Here is a 24,699-nt window from a genome sequence, read left to right on the forward strand (position 1 = left end):
GCTCACTACAACCTTCACCTCCTGGGTTCAGGCCGTTCTCCTGCTTCAGCCTCCTGTGTAGCTGAGACTACAGGTGCACGCTGCCACACTTGGCTAATTTTTAAATTTTTAGTAGAGATGGGGTTTCACCATGTTGGCCAGGCTGTTCTCAAACTCCTGACTTCAAATGATCCACCCGTCTTGGCCTCCCAAAGTGCTGGGATTTCAGGTGTGAGCCATCACACGCGGACTTTCTCTTTATTTTCTATAATTACATTGGCTGATATTTCTATAATGTTTATTTGAGATATAGTATAAAAAAGTAAGCAAAATTTTGGGGGTAGATTGAGATGTAGGAGGGTAGTCATATAAAAATAATAATACTGCTTATGTTTAAAATCACATATACAAATAATGTAACTCTAGCTGCATAAGCCCATAATTTGTTCAGAGATCTTTGGAACATGTAGAATCTTTGGCCAGCTCAGTTCCTGTTTAAGGAAAGCATTCAACAAAAGAAACTTGAAAGTGGACTTCCTGGAGTTTTAAACATGAATTTGATGTGTTTTGGGAGAGATTTGTTAACCTGTTTGTGGACCAGAATATCTTTTGAAACGCTAATAACAAATGATTTATTTAATGCTATTCACAAAGCACATTGTGGAGTATATAATGGTGCCACCAGAGAAAAAGCAATATTAATTGATATTAATGGCTCTGTGCGATAGTTCATACTTTTATCTTCCTAGCCATATTGAGTTTCAATGATGAATAATCATAACCATGTGGTAAGAATTTGAAAATACTGAAGAAAGTAGCAATTTAATATAAATGCACAGCAAGAAAATTGTCTGCAAGTTATCCTTCAACCACAGCAAAAGTTGAAGGATAATTTTTTTATGAGGAGAAATGCAGTCTATCCTGGTTATGATATTAAAAAGGAGCAAAATCTGATACTTCAGGGAAGTTCATGCACTTTAAGAAGCTTTCAAGCATAAATATAAATATCATTGTTCAAAAAGCCCTGTATTGCAGGAATAATAATAAAACCCTTTAAATTGAGCCTTTTTATTGATTTACTTATTTTTTAGAGGTAAGATCTTGCTTTGTCACCCAGGCTAGAGTGTAGTAGCACATAGCACACAGCTCACTGCACTCTTGAACTCTTGGGCTCAAGCAATATTCCTGCCTCAGTCCTAAGTAGTTGCGACTACAGGCATGTGTCAGATAATTTTTTATTTTGTTTTATTTTAAGAGATGTAGTCTTGCTGAGGCGACCAGGCTGGTTTTGAACTCCTGACCTTAAACGATACTTCCACTTCAGCCTCCTGAGAGCTTTTTAGTTTAAAAAGTATACACTATACATTACAAAAATGGTCATTTTTGTAATGACCATTTGAGGTAGACCAAACTTTAATAATGCCACAATTTACATGAGGATCAAGGAGGCCAAATGACTCAACTAAACCCCCTGAGATAATTGGAACTAGATCCAGAACTCTTAACTCTTAATCCATTATTTTCATCTCTTACATTTCTTTTTCTCTTCTTCCTATTTAACACATTACAAATATGAGACTGTTCTAGTCTATCAATTTATTTGTTTTACTGATACTGGAAGTAAGGAGGAGGGATTGTCTGAAATTTTGGTTAGGGGTGATAGAATATGAAATTAGGATGCCATAATACCTCAGTGTATTAAAAGAAACACAATTCACCATGTACTTTAGATATTTTTTAAAGGATAAAATGAGATGGTAGGCAGAAAGAACTTTTAAATTATGAAGAATTATAAAGATACAAGGCATAATGATTCTATCAATTAGGAACCTTTTAGTTGAAAGTAACGGAAAATCCACAACCCAGGATGACTTGGTGAAATTTATTGACTCATGTAACTAAACATTCTGGGATAGGACTGTGTATCAGATAGTGTGTTCTCAGCTGCAAGTAACAGAAAACTACTTACTCAAACTGGCTAAAACAAGATGACTTATTATTTTACATAAAAGAGAGCTGTGTATGGTGGCTTGTGCCTGTAATCCCAGCACTTTGGGAGGCCAAGCAGGAGGATCGCTTAGGCCCACGAGTTTGAGACCAGCCTGGGCAACATGATGAGACCGTGTCTCTATGAAAAATAAAAAAATTAGCTGTGTGTGGTAGTGTGTGCCTGTGGTCCCAGCTACTAGGGAGGCTTAGGCAGGAGGATCACTTGAGCCTGGGGGGGTTGAGGCTGCAGTAAGCCATGATCACGCCACTGTGTTCCAGTCTTGGTGACAGAGTGAGACCCTGTCTCAAAATAAATAATAGAGGTAGAGTGGGCTCCAAATTGGTTAACTGAGCAACTCACCGATGTCACCAAGGACTTAGGTTTATTTCATTTTTTTGCTTTGCCATTCTTGGTATCTTTCTCAGCTGGCAGGAAGATGGTGGTAGAAATTCCTAGACCACACACAGATAAAGCAACATACAGAGGAAGAAAGGGACCATCTCTTTCTGTGTTTCTTTGTTAGGCGTGAAAAAATCTTTTCCAGAGCTTCCTGGGCATCTTCCTCCTATGTCTTATAGGCTGGCATTGGGCCACATGCTTACACCTAAACCACCACTTAGGCTAGTTCACTTTTATGCCTGGAACAGGGGATGTGAGTCATTTTCCTTCAAGGTGCTTGCAATCTGTACACATCTGGGAATTGTGTTAAGAGGGGCAAAGAGTGGACAATTTCCAGTGTCCACCCCTGACTCTCTTGAAGTAAGACTGGAGCTGGAGGCTCTGCTTTCCTCATGTCAGCGTTGTTGCCAGGACCACTCTTCTAATGTTTGCAGTGATAACTGCAGTCATTTTAGACTTCATATAATTTAGAAAAAGTGAGGGAGAGAGAACCACCATTTGGTAGCTTCTATGGAAAAGAGAAGAGGATTCTTTCCCCAAACCCCCAATAAGTTCATTCTTGGATTTTCTTGGCCTACATTGGTAGTCATTAAGCAATTTAAACCTGAGGATGTGGTCACTCCCACTTAAGCCACCATATGGCTTAAAATGGGGAAGAGAAGTTTCCCAAGGAAAATTAGGGGAAAAGGGAATAGATACCAAAGATGTTGATGTCTAGCACAATAATGACAATTCAGGGCCCTCCATCTTCTGGCCTTAAAGGGCAATAGCTTTCTCCTTTAATTAGTCTGTCTTCCATATAGATAAGGCAGAGTGATAAGCATGCAGTCCCCAATCTTTATGCACCAGGGACTGGTTTTATGGAAGACAGTTTTTCCATGTATTGGGGCAAGTGGGATGGTCTCGGGATGAAACTATTCCACCTCAGATCATCAGGCATTAGATTATCATAAGAAGCAGGCAATCTAGATCCCTTGCATGTGCAGCTCACACTAGGGTTCATGCTCCTATGAGAGTCTAATGCCGCTGCTGATCTGACAGAAGGCTGAACTCAGTCAGTAATGCTTGCCTGCCCACCACTCACCTCCTGCTGTGTAGCCTGGTTCCTAACAGGCCAAGGGCTGGTACCAGTCTGCAGCCTAGGAGTTGGGGACCCCTGCAATAAGACAAATAAGACTAATAAGACAAAATCCCTACCTATTAAAAGTTTTTTTTTTTAAGTAGAGTCTTGCTCTGTCACCCAGGCTGAGGTACAGTGGTGCAATCTCAGCTCACTGCAACCTCTGCCTCCTGGGTTCACGCCTTTCTCCTGCTTCAGCCTCCTGAGTAGCTGAGATTACAGGTACCTGCCACCATGCCTGGCTGCTTTTTATTTTTTATTTTTAGAGATGGGTTTTCACCATGTTGGCCAGGCTGGTCTCGAACTCCTGACCTCAGGTGATCTGCCCGCCTTAGCCTCCCAAAGTAATCCCAAAGCCTGGGATTACAGGCATGAGTCACTGTGCCCAGCCTAAAGACATGACTTTCTAAAACTGAACTGCCCAATATTGTAACCACTAGCCGAATTTGGATACTGAGCACTTTAAATGTAGCTGATTCTTCCAAATTGAGACGAGATGTAAGGGTAAATACATGCTGGATCTTAAAAACTTAATTAACAAAATGTAAACTGTCTTAATAATTTTTATATTGATTATATGTTGAAATGACAATATTTTGGATATACTGGGTTATATAATTGTAAATTAAATTAATTCAGCTACTTCTTACTTTTGTTGCTGTGACTATTTGAAAATTTAAAATTATTTAGCTTACATTGTATTTCTATTGGGCAGTGATGCTCTAGAAAATGAAATAGTCATGGGTACTCCATCAGTTGTGGAAATAGGCAATGATGGCAGTAAAGCAACAAATGCAGATTACCCCAGAAGGTGTTAAGGATTTCATTTTACAGTGAAAAACATCATTAAGATTACATCTACTGAATCAGTCCTTTTCCTTATGTTCTGTGATACCTTGTTATGAGTTTACTTTCCAAATCTTTTTTGATTTAGTTTAGTTTGTCCATCAGAGAGTGTTTTATGTATATATACAAATATATATATATATATACACACAAAAAAGTTAAATGCTGCCCTTCACTGCCTGTTGTGTAGCGTACTTAGATTCTGGAAGCAAATATTTCTTAGAGGATCATTGATAATATGGCCACTTCACCGTTAATTTTATTGTTTTCTTCTCTGTCATATGAGTATGAGGGAGGGTATGAAAGCTCACAGTAGATTCTTGAGGTTCCTTTTGATTTAAATGCTCATTGCCTTTTGATGAGCAGATGAGCAGGAACTTTGCATTCTTTAGAAACTAGTGTATCACTTCCTTATTTTGCAGTTCAAAATATAAAATCTTTGAGGATGCTTGAATTTCTAGACCTTTATCATATACTTAGAGGTATATTTGCTGATAGTTGTGCATTGATACTGTGATAGCTTCTTATTCTCCTGTGAAGAACTGATCTGAAGTTGTGGAGCTTTAGTTACCTGCTGCTCTTATTCCACCTTGCAGTGGCTATCACATTCCTACAGGTTTTCAAAGCAGCTTCCCATGGAGCTCCATTACTGAAAGATATAGCTGGCTCCATTCCTTCCAGAAAAAAGAAACTAATGCCCTGCTTGCCAACTTTTGGCTGTCTAGAATGGAATGTTATTCTGCACAGGAGGAAGCACGATGGAAAAAGGGTTCTTCTACCTGCAGGAAATCTAATGTTTGCTCTGTAGTGAAGCATGTAAAAAGTTGAAAGAAAGGAAGCAAAGGAAGAGGCTTGGTCATTAGAAGTTCAGTTTGTGTGAGATTTCCTTTTTTTCCTTTTTGTTTTTCTCTATCCTGTTATACCATCATTGTATTTTAATGTTTTTTTTTTTTTTTCCTAGCTAATGGGTAAATTGCTTTTATACTGGTGGTGTTTGGGACCCACTATGAGTACCAAAAAAAAAAAAAAAAAAAACGGAGAAGGAGAAAAACGTTGTTTCTTCTACTTACTTCCCATCATTTTGTGAAGGAGAGTCAGAAAAGCTGTTTTCTACACATACTCCCTTTCCCCTCTACCCATTCACAGTGATTTTTGTCAGCAAACTAATATGCCATTGATTTTACAGTCAGGATCAGAAATATGCACCATTCTTGACTTAACTGACTTTTTCCCCCTGAAAACAATATCATTTTTACATTAGAGAATATGTGCAAAAACTTATTATTCACAAAGCTGAATGTATTTTGCACTTGCCGGGAACATAAAGGGTTAAATTGAAGACTTACCAAAGACTGGGATGAAAAGAGGACAAGGTATGGGCCATAGTTGTTCCCTGTAGGCATTCACTATTTTGTAGCCAGTGGCCCTTTTTTTTTGTCCTCATCACTAGCTCCTTTAACACACCTCTGGGATTTGCTCTGAGCTTGGCTGAACATTCTTAACCTTTGATTGTATAGCAGGGAGAGCTTTATTTTATGAAGCTCTTCTGATTCAGACACATTTTGACATGGCCTAAAAAGCCATTCAGTAAGTAGTAAGTGCACCCTATTTCTGAGCGGGATGCAGATTATGGATGTGTTAAGGCTCAATCAAGGTTCTGGTAGGAACTGGGACTGGTGTGAAACTCCAGGATACTGGGAGAGGGTTGAGAGTGAGGCCTGAGGTCAGGACCCGGGATGGAGGAAGAGGCTTGCAATGTCTATGGTGGACATTACCTGATAAATTTCATTTAGTCATTTTGGCATGAAACAGCCATATTAAAATGCCCTTTTCTGGCTTGTTAAATAGAAGCTACTCAATGCATGTTTGTTGAACTTAGCTTCTTAACCGATGGTATCTTTTCAACCCTGCTTCTCTTCTGTAATTTGGGCCCCACAAGTTACCCAGATTATGGCTGACAAACTTGAGTAGCCCTGCACATTTTAGTCAAATGAGTCATATTTTTGAAGGAAAATGAGGTCAAAGAAAGACTTGCTGTACATAAAAAGCCCCTTTGAAATCCCCACACAACTTTTTACCATTTGGTTTCTTTTTTGCTCTCTTTTTGCCGTCACACGAATTGGTACAAGTGGTTTTAAAATCTCCAGACCTCAATTCCATGACCCCCATCCCCCTTTTTGTAAATTAAGGGTTTGGGTTAATAGTCTTTAAAGTTCATTTTAGTTAAAAAAAAAAAAACCTGATTTTAACACCTCATTCACTAATTAAATTGCTTTTTTTTAGTCACTATAATGCAAGATAAATAAATTTGTCTATATTTAAAAAATGTATTTACCAACTTTCAAATATAGGCTTGCCTATATTTTCATTGTAGTGTGTGCATGATACAGACCTTTGGGACTATAACCTTTGATTTCAGCTTGTAAAATGTCAGGTCCCTTGGCATAAACCACTTTGAAATTGGTGGGACCTGAACTCAAATCCTTGGCTCTGACAAGTACTGACTGTGTGACCTTAGGCAAATTACTTATTTTTACCAGGCTTCAGTTTCCTCATTTGTAATATGGTGATACTAATGAACTTTATAAAGTTACTGTAAAGATTAAGTGAGATAATGGGATATAAATTGTCTAGCGTGAAGCCTGGCCTACAGGAAACCCTCAATACATGTTACCTAATGCTACTGTCTGAAACTGTGTCCCAGAATCTCTCTAGCCAACATAAAAGCACATTTTATGATGTAACTCTTTACATTGTAAATTGAGGAGTATTCCAGTCAATAAATATTTATAAATAAATTAACAGTCAGATGTATTCCAAGTGGAAATGGACCTGACATTTTGTTTTTCTTTGCAGATCTTATATTGCACTTTAAACACACCTAGAATTGACATGGAAAGACTCCTAGGAGGACAACTAGGACTAGAAGATTTCATATTTGCCCATGTGAAAGGAATCAAAAAAGAAGTGAATGTGTGTAAATCTGAGGATTCACTTGGTGTCACCATTACAGATAATGGTGTTGGCTATGCTTTTATAAAGGTAAGTTTTAAAAAATCACAGTGTAACCTAATTGAGGATAACATTTAAGAAAATCTACCAGGCCAAAGAAAGTTAGAAATGATCTTCAGAGTGAGAGCCAGCTCAGCAAGAATGCATGAATTAGTAATGTTTCACTTTCATTTGAAAAATGTTCAGACATCAGTTTGTGTTTACTGTTTTCTTAATTTCTTCCCTTTAGTTTAAACTTCTCCTAGAATTTGGAACTAACTGAAAGGAAAGTCTAACCCTGGTGCCTACTTATTATCCATGTAAGCTTTTCCATGTCTGTAGGTTTTAACATCTGATGAATTTCAGGCTTATTTCCATTGAATTAGTGTTATTTCCAGCTGTTCATACTTTTGACTGCCTTATTCACTTCTTTAAAAGTGCTGTTCAAAATTTTAGGAAGTATGTAAAGTTGGATCTCTGTATCTGTAGGTTCTGTATTACTGGATTCAACCAACCACAGATTGAAGATAGTTGGAAAACATGGCATCTGTACCGAACATGTGTAGCCTTTTTTCTTGTCATTATTTCCTGAACAATACGGTACAACTGTTTACACAGCATTGCCATCGTGTTAGGTATTATAATCTAGAGATGACTTAAAGTATATAGAAGGATGTGGATAGGCTATATGCAAAGACTACACTATTTTATACCAGGGACTTGAACATCAGTGGAATTTTGGTATTGATGATGGGTCCTGGAATCAATCCCCCATGGATACTGAGGGCCAACTGTAATTTCTTTATTCAAATACAAAGAGAGCAACACAGAGCTTCAAAGGCAAGAGAAAAGTTTGAAATGGTGTGAAAATAAGAACTGAGGAGAAAAGTAAGCTCATCTCTTAAAAATGACAATGCTATTATTGTAATAATTATAATAATAACGGACTTATGTTGAATGCATGTACTAGGCACTTTGCATACAATTTCTCACTTAATTCTCACAATTCTGTTTGGTTGGTGTAATGTTTTTCTTTGTATTTTTTTTGTTGCAGTATAAGACATTTTTAATGTACAGCTTAATGAATGTTTACATACTCACCCCTGTTTAACCATCACCCAAATCAGGATAAATTGCATTTCTGCCACCCAGAAGGCTCATTTGTGCCCCTTCCCAGTCAATAATCTTTCTCTGCAAAGCAGCCATTATTCTGGCATCTATTGCCATGAACTTCATATAATCATATATACTGTACTATTTTTGGCTTCTTTTGCTCAAAAAGATGCCTATGAGATCCATGGATAGGTACTATTTCCAACCCTGTTTTACAGATGTGGAAACAGGATCAGGAAGGTTAAGTAGCTTGCCCAAAGTTAAAGAGCTGGACAAATTCAGGATTTGGATCTATGAGGTCTGACTTCAGAGCTGGCACTTCTACTCACTCAACTAATAATTTATGATAGACTTCATGCAACAGGGAATATTTTATGCCTTTATTTTGTCCAAATCTTGATTTGCTGATGCATTATCACCATTAAATAATCTTAGGGAAGTTATCTTAACTGACTGTAAATGGGACTTTCGCTTCCCACTTGATAGAATGGCTATTTTTAGCTCTACAAAAGATATGACTGTGCTGAAGGTTGTGTGAGTGACCAAATGGAAAATCTGTGACTGGGAAAGTCATATGGGATTATCCAAGGGAAGCTCAGGACATGAGGCACAGGCAGCAGAGAAGGGCTTGGAAGTTTCACAAACATGTGTGGATTTTTAAAATCTTCGCCTCTGACATTCAGAGCTTGTCTTTCTATTTTTTTAAAAAATGCTTTGTCAAACATGTGCTTGCCTCAGAGTACTAGTCACTAACCCTGTGGAGACATAGGACATGTTAGCAAAGGAGAAAGCAAGGCATAATCTAAACTGCCAACATATTGTTCAACTTAGAAGAGAGATGCATATTACACTGTACATATGGTTGATGAAATTTTTTAAAAATTGGGAGAGGATAATTTCAAACTTATGTAAAGATTGCAATAATAATACAAAGAACTCTCATACATCATTTATCCAAATCTCCAATTTTTACCATTTGCCACGTTTGAGTTTTTTGTTCTGTCTTATACACACACACATATGTACTCTTTACCCCTTAGTACTTCAGAGTGTAATTACTAAGAACAAGGATGTTCTCTTATATATAACTACAGTACAGTAATGAAATTCATACAGTCTGATATTGATATAATACTTTTAAACTAATCTATAGTTCACATTGTAGGCTTATCAGTTGTCCTAATTGTGTTCATTATTTTCCCCTCATACAGGTCCAATTTAGGATCATGTATTTCATTTATGTCTTTTTAGTCTTCCTTAATCTAGAATAGTTCCTCAACCTTTTATAGGATGTCCTTGAATTTGGGTTTTTCTGATGTTTCCTCATGTTGATAAATAGATTATGCATTTTTGGCAGGAAAATTACGTAAGTGATGCTGTGTCCTTCTCAGTGCAGCACATCAGTAGGTACGTGATACTGGTTTGTCTCATTGTTTGTGACGTTAATTTTTGTCACTTGTCTGAGGTAGTGTCCACCAGTCTTTTTCACTACAAAATTATTTTCCTTTATGATAAGTAATTGTGGAGAGATGCTTTGATATCATGAAAATATCCTGTTTCCTTACTTGCATGGCACAAATTTAGTATCTGTTGATGAGTCTTGCCTAAATTAATTTTTCCTATAATGGTGGAAAAAATGATGATTTTTATAATTCCATCACTCCTTATATGTTTCTCTGAAAGCATTTTATGATAGGGAAAAAGCTGCCCTTATTTATTGTCAACATGGGTACATGACTTTATATTTTACTCAATGGGTTATAGTCTATTATTTTCCATTATATTGATGCTCAAATTTCCTGAGACTTGGCCTACAGGAACCCCTGTAAGTGGGCCCCCATGTCCTTTTGACATGGCTCCTGTCATTTTATTGAGTAGGTTCTTACTTTCTAGAACACAACAAGATGTTCTTGTATCTCCTTTTCCCCAGGCCTAGAATCAACTATTTCTCTTAGAAGCTCTGATTTTTACTAGAGATTGATAGTCAAGTTCTGGTGTTAGCTATGCTCATACATTGAAGTCAAGTTCCAGTGTTAGCCATGCTCAGACATTGCTACTGGAGTGCATTATTTCTAGATCCTTTCAGTGGTAGAATTAGAGAACGTGTTTATTAGAAGTTATGAATTGGGCCAGGCATGGTGGCTCACACCTGTAATCCCACCACTTTGGGAGGCTGAGGTAGGTGGATAACTTGAGGCCAGAAGTTCAAGACCAACCTGGCCATCATGGTGAAACTCCATCTCTACTAAAAATGCAAAAATTAGCTAGATGTGGTGCACACCTGTAATTCCAGCTACTTGGGAGGCCAAGACAGGAGAGTCATTTGAGCCTGGGAGGTGGTGGTTGCAGTGAGCCGAGATCGTGTCACTGCACTCCAGCCTGGGCAACAGGGGGAGACTATGTCTCAAAAAAAAAAAAAAAAAGAAAAGAACTTGTAATGATGCCTCTAATTGTCATCCTGCCCCACAGGGTTATTTCTTAGCTTCTCCATCAAAATTTTTATTTTCAAAGTCATTAAAATATTTACTCATTGTAGAGATCTTTCACCTTCCTGGTTAGCTGTATTCCTAGGTATTTTATTTTTTTTGTGACAATTGTGAATGAGATTGTCTTTCGATTTGGTGCTTGGCTTTGCTGTTGGTGTATAGGAATGCTAGTAGGGATTTTTGTATCTTGATTTTGTATCTTGAAACTTTGCTGAAGTTGTTTATCAGCTGAAGGAGCTTTTAGGTCAAGACTATTGGGTTTTCCAGATATAGAATCATGTCATCTGCAAACAGAGATAGTTTGACTTCCTCTTTCCCTATTTGGGTGGCCTTTATTGCTTTCTTCTGCCTGATTGCTCTGGCTAGGACTTCCAATACTATGTTAGGTAGGAGTGGTGAGAGAGAACATCCTTGTCTTGTGCTGGTTTTCAAGAGAAATGCTTCTGGCTTTTTTCCATTCAGTATAATGTTGGCTGTGGGTTTGTCATAGATTGGTCTTATTATTTTGATGTATGTTACTTTGATACCTAGTTTGATGGGAGTTTTTCACATGAAAGGGTGTTGAATTTTATCAAAAGTCTTTTCTGCATCTATTGAGATAATAATGTTGTTTTTGTCTTTAGTTCTGTTTATGTGATGAAGCATATTTATTGATATGATTACGTTGAACCAATCTTGCATCCTGGGGATGAAGGCTACCTAATCATGCTGGATTAGCTTTTTGATGTGCTGCTGGATTTGATTTGCAAATATTTTGTTGAGGATGTTTGCATCAATGTTCAGCAAGGATATTGGCCTGAAGTTTTCTTTTTTTGTTGTGTCTCTGCCAGGTTTTCATATCAGGGTGATGGTGGCTTCATAGAATGAGTTGGGGAGGAGTCCCTCCTCCTCAATAGTTTCTGTAGGAAGGGCACCAGCTTTTCTTTGTATATTTGGTAGAATTCAGTTGTGAATCCATCAGCTTCTAGGCTTTTTTTTGGTTGGTAGGTTATTTATTACTGATTCAATTTCATTATTGGTCTGTTCAGGAAATCAGTTTCTTCCTGGTTCAGTCTTGGGAGAGTCTATGTGTCCAGGAATTTATTCATCGCTTCTAGTTTTCTAGTTTGTGTGCATAGTGGTGTTTATAGTAGTTTCTGATGGTTATTTTTATTTCTGTGGGGTCAGTGGTTATGTTTTCTTCATCATTTCTAATTGTGTTTATTTAGCTCTCTCTTTTCTTCTTTATTAGTCTAGCTAGTGGCCTATCTTTTTTTTTCATAAAACCAACTCCTGGATCCATTGATCTTTTGATTTTTTTTTTTGTCTTGTTCAGTTCAGCTCTGGTTTTTGTTATTTCTTGTCTTCTGCTAACTTTGGAGTTGATTTGTTTTTGGTTCTCTAGGTCTCTTAGTTGTGATGTCAGGCAGTTAATTTGAGATCTTTCTAACTTTTTTAATGTGGGCAGTATAGTGCTATAAGTTTCCCTCTTAAAACTGCCTTATCAGTGTCCCAGAGATTCTGGTATGTTGTATCTTTGTTCTCATTAGTTTCAAATAACTTCTTGATTTCTGACTTAATTTCACTATTTACCCAAAAGTCATTCAGGAGCATGTTGTTTAATTTCCATGTAATTGCATGGGTTTTAGCAATTTTCTTGACTTGTATTTTTATTGCACTGTGGTTCAAGAGGATGTTTGGTATGATTTCAGTTCTTTTGCATTTGCTGAGGAGTGTTTTATGTCCAGTTATAATATGTGGTCAATTTTAGAGTATATGGCATGTGGTGATGACTAGAATGTATAGTCTGTTGTTTTGGGGTGGAGAGTTCTGTAGAGGTCCTTCAGATCCATTTGGTCCAATGTTGAGTTCAGGTCCTTAATATCTTTCTTAATTTTCTACCTCAATGATCTGTCTACTACTGTCAGTAGAGTGTTAAAGTCTCCCACTATTGTTCTGTGGGAGTCTATGTCTCTTTGTAGGTCTTTAAGAACTTGCTTTATGAATCTGGGTGCTCCTGTGTTGGGTGCATATATATTTAGGATAGTTAGGTTGTCTTGTCAAATTGAACCCTTTTACCATTATATAATGCCCTTCTCTGTCTCTTTTGATTTTTGTTGTTTTGAAGTCTGTTTTGTCTGAAACAAAACAGGGTTAGGATTGCAACCCCTGCTTTTTTCTGTTTTCCATTTGCTTGGTACATTTTTTTCTCCATCCCTTTATTTTGAATCTTGGATGTTATTTTGTGTGAGATGGGTCTCTTGAAGACAGCATACAATTACCCAGCTTGCCACTCTGTGCCTTTTAAGTGTGACATTTAGCCTGTTTACATTCAAAGTTAGTATTGATATGTGTGGATTTGATCCTATCTGTGTTTTATTAGCTGGTTATTATGTTGGCTTCTTTGTGTGATTGCTTTATAGTAACACTGGTCTGTGTGTAAGTATGTTTTGTATTAGCTGGTACAGTGCTCAGAGAAATCAGAGAAGAGAAAAACACATGGAAAAATATCTTGTGCTTGTGGATAGGAAGAGTCAATATCATTAAAATGGCCATACTACCTAAATCAATTTACAGATTCAATGCTATTCCTATCAAATTACTGATGACATTCTTCATAGAACTATAAAAAATTATTTTAAAATTCATATGGAATAACACCAACAAAAAAGACTGAATAGCCAAGATAATCCTAAGCGAAAAGAACAAAGCTGGAGGCATCATATTGCCCGACTTCAAACTGTACTACAGGGCTGCAGTAACTAAACAGCATGGTATTGGTACAAAAACAGGCACATAGAGCAATGGAACAGCGTGGGGAGGCCAGAAATAAGGCTGCACAGCTACAACCACCTGATCTTTAACGAAAGCTGACAAAAACAAGCAATGGGGAAGACTCCCTATTTAATGATGCTGGGATAGCCATATGCAGCTAATAAATGATGCTGGCTAGCCGTATGCAGAAGACTGAAGCTGGACCCCTCCTTACACCATATATAATAATTAAGAAGAATTAAAGACTTAAATGTAAAATTCAAAACTATAAAAACTCTGGAAGACAACACAGGCAATATCATTCTGAACATCGGAATGAGCAAAGATTTCATGACAAAGACACCAATGCTATCAGAATAGAAGCACATATTGACAAATGGGATCTAATTAAACTTAGGAGCTTCTGCACAGCAAGAGAAACTATCAACAGAGAAAACAGACAACCTACAGAATAGGAGAAAATATTTGCAAACTGTGTATCTGATAAAGGTCTAATATCCAGCATCTATAAGGAAAGTTACCAGAAAAAAAAGACAACTCCATTAAAAAGTGGACAATGGACATGAACAGGCACTTTTCAAAAGCAGACACACATGTGGCCAACAATCATATTAAAAAAAAAAAGCTTAACCTCACTAATCGTTAGAGAAATGCAAATCAAAACCACAATGAGATACCATCTCACACCAGTCAGAATGGCTATTATTAAAAAGTAAAAAAATAAGATGTTGGTGAGGTTGCGGAGAAAAGGGAACCACCCACCATACACTCTTGGTGTGAATGTAGATTAGTTCAGCCATTGTAGAAAACAGTATGGCAATTCCTCAGAGAGTTAAAAGCAGAACTACCGTTTGACTCAGCAATCTCATTACTGGGTGTATACCCAGAGGATTAGAAAGCATTCTGCCATAAAGACACATACATGTGTATGTTTATTGCAGCACTGTTCATGATAGCAATGACATGAAATCAACCTAAATGCCAATCAATAGCAGATTGGATAAAGAAAACGTGGTACGTATACACCATGGAATACTATGCAGCATAAAAAAGAATGAGATCATGTCTTTTGTGGGAACGTGAATGGAGCTGGAGACTATTATCTTCAGCAAACTAATGCAGGAAGGAAGAGAAAACCAAATACTGCATGTTCTCACTTATAAGTGGGAGCTAAATGATGAGAACTTATGAACACAAAGGAGGAAACAACAGACACTGGGGTCTACTTGACCCCAGTCATAGTGAGACCCTGTCTCTACAACAAATAGAAAGTCCCTTGACCCCAACATAGTGAGACGCTGTCTCTACAGCAAATGGAAAAAATTAGCTGCGTATGGTGGCATGCACCTATAGTCCCAGCTACTCATGAGGCTGAGGTGGGAAAATTGCTTGAGCCTGGGGAAATCAAGGTTGCAGTGAGCAATGATCGTGCCACCACTCTCCAGCCTGGAAAACAGAGCAAGACACTGTCTCTTAAAAAAAAAATCAAACTATATTTAAAAATTCATTCAGAGATGTGTCACTCCTTCTCCTAACTCTTCTATCTCATTACTTTTCCACACTCCTTAGAGATAACCCATTTTATTAATTTCTGTTTTATCCTTCCTGTATTTCTTTTTGCCAAGATAAGCAAAATGGAATGTTTCATGAGTTTGCGTATCACCATGTGCAGAGACCATGCTGTGTGATTATAATTGTAATGTATGTGCTGCTGAAGTGAGCACTTGATATGTTTTTAACTTGGCTGGAAATAAGAGTAGGTTAAAGTCAGAGTAGGACAGTGTGGTAGGTATTCAAATGAGGGTGGGCATTCCATGGTGAGAGAGGCGTTGCAGTGTGGTGCATAGGGGCATGGACTTTAGAATCAGATAGGCCTGCTTTCAGTCTTAGCTAGATCACTTATTTACCAGCTGTGTAACATTGGCCAAGGCATTAAACTTTTCTGAGCCTTCTCTCAAGTGGGAACATTAGCACCTACATTATAGTATTATTTGGGGTATAAATATAATGACTTGCTTAAAATGTCTGCAGTATTCACAATTAATAGCTAATATTTTAATAATCATTCTAACAATAAACCATTACATAATTAGGAAAGATCAATGGCAGAGAAATGCATTTTATAGTTCTGTATGGTTCACACAGATGAAACTGGTTTTTTTGTTTGTTTGTTTTTTTAGAGACAAGGTTTTGCCATGTTGCTCAGTTGAGCAGGGCTCAAGTGATCCCTTTCTCTAGGCCTCCCAAAATGCTGGGATTACAGGGATGAGCCACCATACATGGCCCAGATGAAACTTTTTAGGTGAAAAAACAGCATACTTAAATGTTCATGATTTTAGTATCTAAGTCTCAACATTTCCAAGAACAAAAGGTATATAAATAACTTAATCAGAAAATTAAGAGCATACATATAATGAAACCTGTGTATAGTTAAGACAGTAGCTGGAAAATGTTTTCTGTAAAGTGCAGATGGTAAATATTTTGTGCTTTGTGGGTCATATGGTCTTTGCTGCAACTACTCAACTAAGCCCGTGTAGCACAAAAGCAGTTACAGATAATACTTAGATGAATGAGCATGCATGTTTCCCACTGAGACCTTACTCATAGACACTGTAATTTAAATTTCTTATAATTTTCACATCACAAATCTTCTTTTGATTTTTTTCTGAACCATTCAAAAAGGTAAAAACTATTCATAAATCATGGGCCATATAAAAACAGGTGGTGGCCGTGGTGGAGGGTACACACCACCCTGGAGTTCTGCTGTGAGCCATAGTTTGATGACACCTGGTTTAAGAGAAGAGATTTGTACTTTAATTAATTAATTAATTAACTTATTTATTGAGACAGAGTCTTGCTCTGTCACCCAGGCTGGAGTGCAGTGGTGTGATCTTGGCTCACTGCCTCCTCGGTTCAAGCGATTCTCCTGCCTCAGCCTCCCGAGTAGCTGGGATTATAGGAATGTGCCACCACGCCTGGGTAATTTTTGCATTTTTAGTAGAGACAGGGTTTCACCATGTTGGCCAGGCTGGTCTTGAACTCCTGACTTCAGATGATCTGCCTGCCTCGGCCTCCCAAAATGCTGGGATTACAAGCATGAGCCACTGCGCCCGGCTGAGACTTGTATTTTCAAATTTAAAATAAAAATAAGGATTTATAACATGCAATTAAGAAATGAGCTAAATTGATTTTTAAAAACCCACCTGACTTTGTTTTAAATTGAGATAGTTTGACTAACCACAAAACTGTCATTCTCAGGATATCTCTTACAGACCTTTATGATTTGCCATACTTTTGCTTTAGTACAACCACATTTTAGAGTGATCATTTTGAGAAATATGATACTTACATCTTTCTAACATTTTACTTTTTCATTTGCCCAAACGAAGAATCAGCAAGACTGGAAATGTAGGAAGTCAAGGGGGCAGAGGATTATAGGATGGAAGCTAGGATCCAAGCAGAGATCTGTAAAGCCAGAATAGACTTGATGATTTGTGAAAACAGATGTTTGAGATCTGGAGACCATGATGAGGTGTTGATGAAAAACAGCTTTAGTAGAAATAAGGAGATGGAAAATGGAAAAAATAAGGCTGTCAAAAAAAAAATTCAGAGTTCAAAGGTGATAGATCATTTTGGACATTTATAACCCAAAACTTTGTACTTTAGGTCAGAAGAACTTGGGTTCTATACCTTTTTTAAAGACATTTTTAATTTAAAAAATTATGTCATCTCTGTTTGAGACCTAATTAGCTGTGTTATCTTGGGCAAGCCATGTAATTATTGTGGCTTAAATTCCTCATTCCTTAAATGGAATGATAAATATCCTTTTCCTAGGCTTATTGTGAGGACTGAATGAGATAACTATTTACAACTGTATGACTGTTAGCTTATTATTATGAGCGAGGTTTGAGGACAGTGTTGGAAGGATCAGCAACACAAATCTCAGAGTTGCTGATCATAGCGACTGGACTTGCAGCTCAGAGTCTGGTGCTTAAGGTTTTAGGGAGAGTGGATCAGATAAGGCGGCCGCAGGGGCGGAGCCAAGGGCCTTTGCCTGGCTTGGCCGCTAGCTCTACCTTCCCTGTTCTCACCTCCCTTTCCGCTATAGCTCCCAAAGGCAGCTCCAAACAGTCATCCGAGGAGGACCTGCTCCTGCAGGATTTCAGTGGCAACCTCTCTGCCAAGTCCTTTGCGATCTTTTTCAGGAATGCTTTCGTCGTGTCTGCCATCCCCATCTGGCTATACTGGAGAATATGGCATATGGATCTTATTCAGTCTGCTGTTTTCCATAGTGTGATGACCCTAGAAAGTACATATTTGGTAGCCTTTGCATACAAGAATGTGAAATTTGTTCTCAAGCACAAAGTAGCACAGCAGAGGGAGGATGCAGTGATTCGAAAACTTTCTGAAGCTGATAATAGAAAGATGTCTCGGAAAGAGAAAGATGTAAGAATCTTGTGGAAGAAAGAATGAAGTTGCTGATTCTGAAGCTACAACATTTTCCATCTTCTATAACAACACTCTGTTCCTGGTCTTGGTCATTGTTGCTTCTTCTTCATATTGAAGAATTTCAACCCCACAATGAACTACATTTTGTCCCTAAGTGCTTCATCAGGACTCAACGCCCTCCTGTCTACTGGCTCCAAGTAGACCATGTCAGCTTCATCCCCTGGCTTTGTGTCTATGGGTGGCATGTGGTATATGGAAAAGTAGCAGGGTGCTCAGGGTGGGAGACACACGAGATGTTTTTGTAGTCTAGAGCCTTTAAAAAACTCAACAGAATATAATTCAGTATTTGTTTATTGGCTGTTTTTGACAGATTGTTGAAATTAAATGAATTGAAAGGGGAAAAAAAGACTTTAGGGAGAATGTATGCTGCCCTAGACTTCTGCTGACATCTGTGATGAGAAGGCAGAATTCTCTAAATATATGGGATGAACATAATGGGAGATATTATAATAATGGTCTGAAATGGTTGGAAACCTCTATGTTTAATAACGTAAATCCTGTCTTCCAATAAATAAATAAATCTTCTCTACCTTTTGCAGCATCAAGCTCCAAAGACAGGTGAAAGTTCCTAAGTGTTATAGAGAATAGTATAAATAACTCAGTAAATAAAGTATAGCATTAATGCCTCTTTTTTTCCCTCTTATTCCTTTGCATCTCATTAGTACCTTTGGCAATATTATTAATCTCTGTCAAGTTATTGTATGATTATCAAAGCACATTAGGTTTCAGAAACTTGTCTCCAAATCATTGCTCCCGTATTGTTTATTCTACCCACTTTGGAGGCTAAGGCTCAGGTAACCCATAAAATATATAATCCATGTCTTCAACTTTGCTTCCATATCTGGTTCATCTTCTCCAAGTTCCCTATATTGATTTTCCTGTGTCTTCATTCCAGATTCTTATCTGCTGCCTCAGGTAGTGACATGTGCTGTGACTTTTCTTTTGCTACCTGGATTCTCACTCTGCTGCCTGCTCTGACTTCTGGTAACTGCCTTTCTCTCCCTCTATCTGGGCACTATTCTGGTTGCTGAAGCATCTCTAGGATTGATGAGGCGACTCATGGGCCTCTGCAACCGTACATTTCTGTTACTCTGACCTTTAATTCACTGGTGAGATTCAGATGTGTCTTCAAAGTCTGTAACTTTTATATAATGCTTATTTAAAATAAAATTGTAACTCTAAATCTTAAGCTAAAAATACCGTGTGGTGAGACTCTGAAATTTGTATGGTGTAGTTGACCAAAGAAAAAAATAAATTCAAGATATGTCAAGAGATAAATTAGAATAAAAGCTAAGAAGAAAAATCAAAGTTAAATATCGATTATTAAATTCTTTGATGAATTACGAATTGTGGAACAGTATTTAATAGTTTTTTCTTCTTTAGACTTTAGTCTTCTTCAATTTCATTTATTTTTCTGTGACAGTTTAAAAACTCTAGTTGTAATGGGTGGTTCCCATTGTTTCTGTTAGCGATATAAGTTTAATATGGGTTTCTAATAAAACAATGTCAGGTAGACTATGAAACTTGTGGTTTCCTTGCCTAACTATTTGTAATGAGAGTGGGCTCTGTTAAAGTTGGCGTTATTGTGACATTTGCATATAGCATGTTAACAGTCACTGTTAGAATGAATGAACATAGCAATATTCTTAAAATTTGGGGTAAAAAAGAAATCTATTGTGAGTTTTGATTTATAATAATGAAATTTAAATGTTAAAAATGCTTAACCTTCCTAAGTTACTCTTGTTCCTGATGACAATATGATGGAGATGTTGGAGGTAGATGAGATCCGTTTTCTCCTAGCTCTTGGACACAATGATCAATCACCCTGCTGATTCAGAAGATGTTATACTTCCAACTAGCAAGGATGGAGAATACACAGCCTTTAGTATACAATAGCAGCTGCTCCTGATGTTGCTATCATTCCTATGAAGGATTTGAGACTTCTGAGACAGATTATGGCCTTCATTTTGCCCTATTCCTCATCACCATGGAAGAACTTGTACATCCTCTGCAGGGCTGTTTTCTGCAATTCTGGAAGAGTTTTCTGGAGCTCCTGTGCCTAAAATCCTTTCAAAAATTCTTGGGAATACTAGATACCATTTTGAGACTCTACCCTGAGGATGTATTATAGAGAAGTAAGATAAAGAAAGACCAACTTGAAGTTTCTCCTTGGGGTCCCAGATTCTCTTCATCTAAAATACATAAATGAGAAACAATAGCATCAAATCACCCTTACTGGCTCCCAAAATGATAACCATACTTGTCTTTTATTAGGTATCAGGCATCTTAGCTAAGATGATATTATTCTTTGTGTCTTTGCATTTGTAACTAAATGCAGCCAATTGAAAAAGCTCAAGCTCTATTCTTATGTTATGGGCCTCAATTGAAATAATTCAGTAATCACTTATGAAGGGACTTTGCAGATACTGTGCTAGGCACAGACATGCAGAGTGAATAAGACCATCTCTGTCCTCAAGGATATTAGTTTAGTAATGGAGACTGAGAAGTAAATGAACAATCACACTGTGGTATGTTGAATCTGGCAAATTACTTGCTCTTCTGAAGCTTTAATCTTCCTGACCTGTGACATGAGAATCTCATAAAGGTTGTTAGAATTAAATGAAATAACAAATGTAAAGTGCTTAGTTTAGAGTTCAGCATATACAGCAAAACGTATTGTAGAAACATAAGAGTGGCACCTTACCCATTCTTGGGGGAGTGGGTTGGGGAATGTCAGGAAAAGCTTCCTAGAGGAGGTGGTAACTGTGAGTGAGCTGAATTCCGAATGATAAGGAAGACGAAGAATGGTTGGAGGTAAGATAGTGGTTCTTGGTTGCTCAGTCTTCCCTCTCTAACTGAGCATCAGACTGCATTGTTGTCAATACATTGTATATATGTCTTAAAAGCATAAAAAGTACTGTTACACAGCTTTATTTTGTTTTTAAACCTATAGCACCTGTTATTGTCTCCTATCCAAGTACTAACCAGGCCCGAACCTGCTTAGCTTCCAAGATCAGATGAGATTGGTGCATTCATTACACAGTTCTATTTTATATTATGTTATCATTAATTTTCTTTCAGAGAATTAAAGATGGTGGTGTTATTGACTCAATTAAAACAATCTGTGTTGGGGATCATATTGAATCCATAAACGGAGAAAATATTGTTGGGTGGCGTCACTATGATGTTGCTAAGAAGTTAAAGGAATTAAAAAAAGAGGAACTCTTCACCATGAATTTAATAGAACCTAAGAAGGCATTTGGTAAGTCAGGGGTCGGTGGGCGGGTGTGTGAAATGTTCCCTTTCCCTGATTTTTCTTTCTAAGGGAAATGAGTACTGTGATATGGTGCTTTGTGCTTTTAGTGTCTTCTTATCTAACATATCAGTTAAAAACGTAGAAAATGGTAGCACTACTTATAAGAAAGACAACTATTGAAGGAAGAAAAAAGAAAATTATTGCCTTGTAAAAGGACATTTTCCAAACATTTGAAATTACAAAGTCTAATGTCTAGTGACTGAATTTGATGTGGTTGTTCCTATCTCTGAGAATAACACATTGTATTGTTTTCATTTTGCTGAGCAGTGAGATTTTTGACTGAGCTCTTTAAACCGTAATAACTGTTGCTCATGGATCTCAGCAGCAAAAATTGTAGTTATATACAGAATGGTATTTAAAATAGTTATCTGTTCCATTTAAAAGACCTCCTTCCCCAATATCTTTCCTCCATTGGCATTTGAATTTGGCAGCGTGGGATGGTATGAAATTATTTCCACTTTGGGGTGACATCTGTACTTGCTTGGTTTTAGCCATGGCAGCTGTATTCCAACTGTTGTTCAATCACCCAAGGCTATCTCATCTACAGAAAAATGTGCCAGCTTCTCTCTTACCACCCAGAACTATTTTAATAAGCCAAACCAAGGCCTAGCATTCATCAGTGTTAAAATATCTTTAGCAGAATCATCTCAGGCTTGCTCTTACTCATCATGACCCCATGCACACTATGTTCTTTCCTTTGTTCACAGAACATAAATATTCCTTTTAGTTTGTCTCTAATGCCATTTTCTCAGGGCAGTTATTGGAAATAATGGAAGAATGCAGTGGATCTGGGGAATTACGTTTTCTCTCTCTCAGCAAGTAAGTGACAGGTCCTAGGTATATGGAGTTAGAATTTTTTCTCTGCTTCTACATGATTCTGCACCATTTAACAGAAATACAAGTGTAGGTTATATGACCTGTGGGAGACAGTTTTCCAGAAGGTGTAAGAAAAAGATGCCTTACCAGTACCTCCTGGAGGGAGCACTCCAGGAACTACCTCTGTAGATGCTGTGATTCTGCCTGGTGCCTTGCAGCATCTGAGCTCACTTCTCACAGAGGAAGGAAAGCAGCACTCAGGTTTCTATCCAGTAACTCCTTTCAAGATGGCTTCATTTGGTAACCTGACTCCCCAGATAGCATGGTGAAATAAATTGACAGGGTGTAGATGGTTCAGGATAAATATTCTTATTTGATTTAGACTCTTTGTAAATCAAAGCCATTCTATTAGTACAACTCAAGAAATCTATTTTTTTCTGTATTTATCTCTACTATTTAATCTGTTTCCAGAGTAAATTTTTCTGTTTTTTTTCCCCCCATTGTCTGCATCTAAATCTTTTGGTCCCTATGTCTTTGTAGAAAGTTGGTGGTATACCTTAACTTGGATGCTAGGTTGGTGATGGTCTTAAATGTTACAAAGGTCATTGTATTTAGCTATTATTGTTCCATGATTAGATTTTCCCTTCAATGTTGTAGACACGTGTACAGTCAGTATACTTCACTGCCTTATGTACCTAACTACTATTGAACCGGCTTTCTGTTGCCTCATGAAATCAATGGACACATTTGCAAAGCACCCTGAGTAGGATTTTCCTAATAGAGGTATATTATTTGAGCACCCTGAATTCTGGTAGTGCTGTTGGTTAGGACACCCAGAGATTGACTTTGGAGGAATAAGTTTTTGTTTTCCAAGGTTTCTGTGGAAGTTTTACTCAAACTGCTGGTCTTTATGCATTTTCCGTGCTGTGGATTGATTCTTGACTCTGGGCTCTAGCGTGAGGGGTTTCTTTCTTAAAAGTAAGCCTGGCTGCTCTGCCTATCCTCCAGCCCCGAATTTTTCTGCTTATTGTTTTGCCTCTGGGATAAAGACAAAGCTACTTTGTTCCTCATCCTTTGGCTTCATCCCAGTGCTTAGCTCTTTGCCAGAGAGGGGAATATAAATCAGGGGGTACTTGGGGAATCAGGCTTCCCCCAATTCTCTTGGTCCTAATCTTATCTTTTGCTATGTTTCCTTCCTTTTTTCCTGTATTTTCTAGCGTTATTATTGACTCAGGGCCAGTAATTCAAATTTCATAGTCCTTTATGATTATCTGACTCTCTGTCCTCTTGGATTTCTACCAGGAAAAGGGCCAGTCTTAGTGAGGCAGAGTTTTCTCTGCATTCAGATAGGCCACTTTGGCTGTAGCTAAGTCACTTATAGGATCTTAACAAAAGCTGTCAGAAATGGCTATATGCACCAGTATTTTGACATTTTCCTACCAACTTCCCTAAAGACTTAGCCTGGAGAGGCATGTGGACTATATCCCAAATCACAAGAGGAAGGAGCATAGTTGGCTGCTTTGCAATGGCATAACTGGGACTGCAAGCACCGCTTCTTTTTTTTTTTTTTTTTTTTTTTTGAGATGGAGTCTGGCTCTGTCGCCCAGGCTGGAGTGCAGTGGCCGGGTCTCAGCTCACGGCAAGCTCCGCCTCCCGGGTTTACGCCATTCTCCTACCTCAGCCTCCCAAGTAGCTGGGACTCCAGGTGCCCACCACCTTGCCTGGCTAGTTTTTTGTATTTTTTAGTAGAGACGGGGTTTCACCATGTTGTCCAGGATGGTCTCAATCTCCTGACCTCATGATCCGCCCGTCTCGGCCTCCCAAAGTGCTGGGATTACAGGTTTGAGCCACCGCGCCTGGCTAGCACCACTTCTTTGTAGTGGGTGGGGAAATCCTTACTGCCTGCCTTCATTTCCATATTTTAGGTCCACCACTCGCTACACTCCACTTCCAGGGGCCATTATATGTGTTAATATTCTTTGATGGAGAGCTATGCAATAAACACTATCTAATTTCAGAAAAAGGCATTTATTGGAGACTACCATGTAGGTCCCAGAAACAGTCAATCGGGCCTTGACAAGGTCAGGAACCAAACCTGTTTCAGGGATGTGTGTACCAGGAACCCTTCATGGCACTGGCTGAATTGACTCCGGGCAATTATTTTCTATTTTCATATCACTTCACTCAGGATTCAGGTGGAGAGGTGGAGCAAGTAAGTAGGTCTTGTACCCATCTTGATAATGGGGAAGGCAGGCTATATGATAGACCTACCAAAATCCCACGTAACAGGAAGGGATAAGTTTCCTTATAGGTAGGAAAAAAGTAGCAGATTCCCATTTTGCTATTTCTCCTTAGCTGTTATATCTTGTTCTGCAGGGAC

The 24,699-nt window shown here is 38.0% G+C and overlaps 1 protein-coding gene across 2 annotated transcripts in view; it reads left to right on the top strand.

Annotated features, from left to right (window-relative positions):
• GIPC2 (GIPC PDZ domain containing family, member 2) overlaps window positions 1-24,699 on the top strand; it is a 113,768-nt gene that overhangs the window by 28,354 nt on the left and 60,715 nt on the right. For both annotated transcript variants that reach the window (XM_011997378.1, XM_011997377.1), the window contains exons 2-3: window positions 7,191-7,376; window positions 21,269-21,449. In XM_011997378.1, coding sequence (XP_011852768.1) covers window positions 7,191-7,376; window positions 21,269-21,449 — 367 coding nt within the window. The remainder of the gene's footprint in view (window positions 1-7,190; window positions 7,377-21,268; window positions 21,450-24,699) is intronic.

This window comes from Mandrillus leucophaeus, unplaced genomic scaffold (genome assembly GCF_000951045.1).
Source record: "Mandrillus leucophaeus isolate KB7577 unplaced genomic scaffold, Mleu.le_1.0 Scaffold539, whole genome shotgun sequence".
Lineage (NCBI taxonomy): Eukaryota > Metazoa > Chordata > Mammalia > Primates > Cercopithecidae > Mandrillus > Mandrillus leucophaeus.